Below are 6,996 nucleotides of genomic sequence, written 5' to 3' on the forward strand. Positions count from 1 at the left end.
TTGTAGACCAGGCTGGTCTCGAACTCACAGAGATCCGCCTGCCTCTGCCTCCCGAGTGCTGGGATTACAGGCGTGCGCCACCACCGCCCGGCTTTTATTTTTCTTTTTTGAGACAGTGTTTCTCTGTGTGGTCCTGGCTGCCCTGGAGCTCACTGTGTAGACTAGGCTAGCCTTGATCTCAGAGATACACCTGTTTCTGCCTCCTGAGTGCTGGGATTAAAGACGTGTGCCACCACTGCCTGGCAAGACTCTGTTTTAAAGAAAGAAAGACTGGGACATAAATTAGAGTCCTAGGAGTAGGGAGCTGTGGTATTCTGAAGGTTCACTCATGTTGTATATATGCCGGCAGAGTCTGGAAGAGAGCCTCTGAAACTGGGGCTTCAGATAGTTCTGAGCTGCCATGTAGGTGCTGGGAATCAAACTTGGGTCTTCTGCAGAACAACACTTGCTCCAAACACTGATCAATCTCTGTAGCCTGAGAATCTCCTGTTTTTAAAAGGCTGAATAATAATTGCATGCGTACACCCCATGTTGCTTATCTACAGTTTGTCAGTGGATAATTGAGTTGCTTTTATGTTTGAGCTGTTGTAATGCAATGTGAACATGGGTCTGTAGGTGTGTGTGAGTCCCTGCTTTTCATTATGTTTTGATGTTTGATTTTTTTTTTAATATGTAGTCCACTGAACTTGAACTTGCCACTTCCTGTCTCTGCCTCATTAAGTAGTTGAATTATAGGAGTGCATTGTCATAATTGACTTTGTACTTTTAAAGAATTTATATGATTTGTAAGTCATGTGTGATTCTTTGCTATTATTTTATTTATTTATTTGCTTTCATTTTCCAGAGAAGAGGAAGTATCTTGCAGTGGTCCTCTGTCCCAAAAACAAGCAGAATTTTTTCTTTCTCAGCAGGTATGTTAATTATGTAACTTAGGAGCCTTTTTCCTTTTAATAAGTCCTATGGTGTCCTGTCCATGTGAAGTTAGGGAGTTTATATTGCAGGAGTTTAGTGCCTGCTCCTCTTGTCTGTCTTACTGGTGACGTCCGTGTGCTGTGTCACTCTGTTCTTTTTTTTTTTTTTTTTTTTAGATTTATTTATTTCTTGAACACTGGTGTTTTGCCTGTATATACTCTGTGTGAGGGTGTTGGATCCCCTAGAACTAGAATTACAGACAGTTGTGAGCTGCCATGTGGGTGGTAGGAATTGAACCCAGGTCCCCTGGAAGAGCAGCCAATGTTCTTAAACTGCTCAGCCATCTCTCCAGCCCCACTCTATTCTTTTAATGTTATAATGCAGGCTCATTTGATGACAGTGTGTGACCAACAACCCATACCCTAGTAATTTAGTTTGGCTTTTTTCTTTTTTGCAGTTATGTATTTATTTGTAGTATTGAGGGGATGGAACCCAGTGTCCTGTGCTCACTAGGCAAGCACTAAAGCAATCTGTTATATCCCCACTTAACATGTTTTCCCCATGTACACATGTCTGCTGTGTTGGTACATATATGGGTCTGCATGTGCACGTGCATCTCCCTCAGTTGTTCTCCGCCTTATTCATTGAGGCAGGAGTTCCCAGTTGAATCCACACTTGCCAGCTTACTCTGAGAATCCCTCACTGCCTGTCTCACACTGGGATTGTAGAGGGCTGCGCACAACTGTAACGGCGTAAATGAATGCAGACAGATTGTAAAAAATATATACAGCTTTAATGGGGAAATAGACTTACAGTACCTGTAAAAAATATATATAGCTTTAATGGGGAAATAGACTTACAGTACCACGGTTCCTGCGGAGAACAAACAGGCGGCCCTGGCAGATTTATAGGTAAACATTAGCCTGAGGCGTACATGCCCCCTAAGGCTGGTCTTAACCCTACATCTCCCCCTTTTGTCTAAATAAGACAGAACTAAACCAAATACAACTATATACAATAATAACAAATAATAAATACAATATTGAGAACAAAGGTTTTGCTAAACATTCTATCTCAAGGAGTCTAAATAATGTAGAGAGTAACTACAATTATATAATCTTCAACTCCGTCAAGGATCTGAGAAGGGAATAAATATTACTTAACAAATTGAGAGATATCCAGAATGTGCAACAAATGACAGAGACAACTGACTACCTGGGCAATCACCCAAAGTCTCGTTTGCAATGTTGAGTCAACCAACTTTGGCTAAGGCCTAACATAACTGACATGCCATTATCAAATGCAAGGAACTTTCTTAGAATTATCCTACCCTGTCTTGGCAAGATAAGACAATCCTGTTTCATATCTGGAACTTAGCATGGCAGAAAGAGAGAAGCAGCCTCCCACACGTTGTCACCTGACCTCCACACACACCCCACCGTTTGCTTTTTGTTAGTTTGAGATAGGATTTCATGCTGTAGCTCAGGCTGACCTCAAACTGTTGACAGTCTTCCTGCTTTGGCCTTCAAGTAGTCGGATTGTAATCTTGAGCCACCCGCCCAGCAAAAGTGTTGTATAGTAAATGCCCATACAACTACTCCCTGTATTCTACAATTACACTGTGCTCTGTAAAATGTTTAATACATGCTCTATCCGGATAAAATGGGATTTTATGTTTTGGAGCAGGACTAGGCTTTCACTGTGTAGCCTGTACTGTTTTCTGACTTAAGCTCCTAAATGCTGGGATTAAGGCGTGCACCACCACTACCCAGCCATCATCTTTTTTAAATTAAAAACATAATCAAGTGTACATTTGTGTCTGTGTGTGGGTATGTGCACATGGATGTAGTGTCCTCAGAGGCCAGAAGGAAGCAGGTGGATGGGAGCTGCCTGATGTGGGTGTTGGGCACTGAACTTTGGTCTTCTGGAAGAGCAGCTAGCGCTCTTAACAACTTAACCATCTCTTCAGGCAATTGTTTTATTTTTTAATGTATTTCAAGTTCCAGATCTTGGTATATGTTGCTCCAGATATGTCTTTTTACAGATTTGAGCCATAGATTTTCATTATTGTGCTAACATAAACTAAATATTTTCTCCTGTGTTATTTTTAATACAAAATAGAATTTTAATTTTCTTTGTCCTGTTTTTCTTTGTTTTGTTCATAAAATTTACTGCCTGCAAAAAAGATGTAGTATTTGAATTTTGGCCAAATGTGGTGGTATATGCCTTCAGTCTCACCACTGTAGAGACAGAGGCAGGCAGATCTCTGTCAATTCCAGGATAGCCTGGTCTGAAATAATTGAGTTAGCCCTGCAGGTGACTTTCACGTAGAATTCCTTAACTACGGAGCGTGGGTTTCATAACTAAGTACTAGTATTTGTCTCCTCACACCCGGTGCCCTGCAGATGAATTAAAGGGTTAAATGTAATGGGTAACACTATAATTAGACCAGAGGGAGCTACATATTAAGTTTTAACTGTCTCTGGGTGGGGAAAGCCTTTATGAACATAAAAGCTCTGGAAGAAACCATGTAGGAGCTACTTGGTTTTTCAGCATAGAACTTAAGGTCTGCATGTCATCATCACATTCTTTATCTTAATTAGAAGGCAAACAGCAAGACTGGCAATATTTGTAATAAATGTGAGTGAAAGAGTTAATGTTACAGTAGAAATTCTTTTCAAAGACCTTTTGATGATGAGACAAAGTTTATGATATATTATGTGGAAAGAAGAAATGGACGGGGCTGGAGAGACAGTGGTTAAGAGCACTGGCTGCTCTTCCAGAGTCTAGACCCAGGTTGGGTTCCTAACACACCCACATGGAGGCTCAAAACCGGCTTTAACTCTGGTTCCGGGGGATCTGTTGCCCTCTTCTGGCCTGCATGGGCACTGCATATACATAGTATACAAACATACCTCTAGGCAAAATACCCAAACACATAAAATAAAAATAAATAAATAAAAACCTCTTTTTTTTTTTTTTTTGGTTTTTCGAGACAGGGTTTCTCTGTGGCTTTGGAGCCTGTCCTAGAACTAGCTCTTGTAGACCAGGCTGAAAAACCTCTTTTTTAATAAAAAAAAATAAAATTATTTTATCTTCTTAAATTTTTTGTTTTATTATTGTGTGGATGTTTTGCTTGCATGCATGTATGGAAACTGTATGCATGCAGTGCCTGTGAAGGCCAGAAGAGGGTGGTAGATTCCCCTGGAACTCCAATTTATGGGTGATTGTGAGCTGACTGATGGGTGCTGAAAATTAAACCTGGCTCCTGGAAAAGCAGTCAGTGCTCTTAACCACTGAGCAACATTCCTCCTGTCCCTGCCCTTTTATTAATTTTTCCCTCTGAGATAGGGTCTCACTGTGTAGGTCTGACTGACCTCAAACTGGCAAGGATTCTCCTGCATCTTGAATACTGTGATTACAGGCGTGAACTGCCATGATTTTCTTACCTCAGTATGTGTCCCAGAAACTCTTGATCCTTCTGTAACTGCTGCCCAAGTGCTAAGATTGCATGATTAGGCCATTATACCCAACTTCATACACATATGTGGAGAGAAAAAATAGGAGGGTAAAGTACCTTACTATAACCAGGTATGGTGATCCTCCAGTAATCCCAGCTGTTACTGAGGCAGTTAATGAGGCAGGAGGATTGGAAGATTAAGGCCAAATCCGTTCAAGGAAAAAAAAATATGCTAAACTATTCATAATCTTCTAGCTGATACTATTACTAGCTTCTTATTTCTTTTGTAGCCATTTCATATTTTATGGCAGTTTTTGTAATGATTAAAAAGAATTAAAAATGGAATGTTCATGAGTTTGAGGCCAGCCTGATCTACATAGTTAAGTCAGTCAGGGGACACAGAGGCCATCTCAAGAAAAGGGGGTTTAATTGGAAATTATTGTTGCTTTCCTGTGGTGACAGAAGGATCGCTAGTTAGAGGTCAGCATGGACTACACAGCATATTCCCAAAAAAAAAAAAGAACCAAAATAACTACTATTTAGAGAAAAAGTCGCCTATATAAAATTTGAATGTACTGCCTGTATAACCTGTTAAGTATAAACATTTAATAGGGCTTTATTATTTAATATAAATAGTTAAGTATAAAACATTTAATAGTGCATTGATGCTCTCCTTTAATCCCAGCACTTGACAGGCAAATGAGGTAGATCTCTTGAGTTGAGACCAGTATTGTCTACATATTAGTCTGGCCAGAGATGGGTACATAGCAAAATTGTCTTTAAAAAATTAACTTGTAGGGCTGGAGAGATGGCTCAGCGGTTAAGAACATCACCTGCTCTTCTAAAGGTCCTGAGTTCGGTTCCCAGCAACCACATGATGGCTTGCAACCATCTGTAATGAGGTCTGGTGCCCTCTTCTGGCCTGTAGGCATACAGACAGACTGTTGTATATATAATAAATAAATAAATATTTAAAAAAAATTAACTTGTAGCTGTTTTTTGACATTATATATTAGTCAGTTTTGTGCTACTCCATAGAAATATGCAGCATAGACTACGGTCAGCTAAAGAGGGGTTTGTTTTGGCTCATAGATCAAGATATATTTAACTCCAAGATTGATTGGCCCTGTTGTGTGTGTGAGTTGTTTTGTTTTGTTTTGTTTTGTTGTAGAGAAACCACTACAGGGTTTCTCTGTAGCTTTGGTTTTTGGTGCCTGTCTTGGAACTCACTATGTAGACCAAGCTGGCCTTCGAACTCACAGAGATCTGCCTACTTCTCCCTCCCAAGTGCTGGGATTAAAGGCGTGCTCCACCACTGCCTGACTTGGTTTGGCTTCTGAGAGTCACACACTTTAGTGGGAAATGCTTATCAAAACAAATGAACCCATCTCTAGCTGTTCAGCAGTGAGACTGAGGGATGTGCGTCCTAGGGGTACCTTTGAGGCCATAACCCTACTGGCCTAATTCCTACCACTAGGTGCTGTTTTTGTTGTTGTTGATGTTTTGTTTTGTTTTAGGAATCCTTACATAACTCTTTGAGAATCCCTTTAATGATTTTCCAGTGATTTTAGAAGAACTCCCAAATTCCCGTAGGGCCCTTCATGATTTGAGTGGTTATTATGATCTGTTAGTTGGTTTTGATTGTTTTGGGATGCTTGTGTGTTTAAGACTCTACCTCTTAAAGGTTCCCAGCACTTCTCAGTACTGCCAAATTGGGGGCCAATGTGGGCTCTTTTGGGGCATCCATGCCACAGTAGCATGCTCTGTGTAGTTGCTGAGTCTACCCATGTGAAATAGCTAGGTGTAGGGCAGTGCAGCGGATACTGTAAGGTGCTTTACACGTCCTAGAGAGAAGGGTAAACACACAATGTCTGGAAAGAGTTCACGGCCTTGGGAGGGCTCAAGGAACATTTACACATAGTCTGGCAGCTGCCACAGGAAGGGGGAGTGCGGAGGACTCATGGGAGCATGTGCAGCTATCGAGCTCTTGCCTAGCCTAGGTGATAGAAAGTGGTTGGTTTGCTGGGCCTGGAAGGAGCATGTGGGTGAGGAGTGCTGGCCCAGAGGCTGTGTCCACGGGAGGGAATAGTGGTGTGTGTGCTGGGGCGGTCGGTGCGTTCAGAAAGACGCTGTGCTGTGACTGGTGGAGCAGACTTACTCTGTGGTTTCCAGTGTGCCGTTCTTCTCTTTCTAATCTGTTGTCATTTTGATTTTCAGGCTGCTTTGTTGAAGAATGATGAGACTAAAGCCCTCACCCCAGCTTCCCTGCAGAAAGAATTGAACAACTTGTTAAAATTTAATCCTGACTTTGCTGAAGCAGTGAGTTTTTTCTAGAATTTATTGTTGGATTGCAAGGAAAGGCCACTGCTATTCAATATATCAGATAGGCATACAAATTCTAGGTTCTAAAAGAAATCATATTGTTGGCATGGCCCAGGTTGCTGGGCTCTTCTGCCATCTCTGGGCCAGAGGCCCCGCTACTGTGTTCTCTCACTCATTTGGGGTGTGGCTTTGGACTGGAGATTGTAGACTGATTTTTTTTTTTTTTTAGCTTTTCGAGACAGGGTTTCTCTGTAGCTTTGGAGCCTGTCCTGGAACTAGCTCTTGTAGACCAGGCTGGCCTC

General features: G+C 41.4%; 1 protein-coding gene across 3 annotated transcripts in view; it reads left to right on the forward strand.

Annotated features, from left to right (window-relative positions):
- The window catches only part of Anapc5 (anaphase promoting complex subunit 5), a 38,339-nt gene that overhangs the window by 7,090 nt on the left and 24,253 nt on the right, over window positions 1–6,996 (forward strand). For all 3 annotated transcript variants that reach the window (XM_005344437.2, XM_005344438.2, XM_026784284.1), the window contains 2 exons: window positions 845–911; window positions 6,590–6,691. In XM_005344437.2, coding sequence (XP_005344494.1) covers window positions 845–911; window positions 6,590–6,691 — 169 coding nt within the window. The remainder of the gene's footprint in view (window positions 1–844; window positions 912–6,589; window positions 6,692–6,996) is intronic.

This window comes from Microtus ochrogaster, chromosome 2 (assembly GCF_000317375.1).
Source record: "Microtus ochrogaster isolate Prairie Vole_2 chromosome 2, MicOch1.0, whole genome shotgun sequence".
NCBI lineage: Eukaryota > Metazoa > Chordata > Mammalia > Rodentia > Cricetidae > Microtus > Microtus ochrogaster.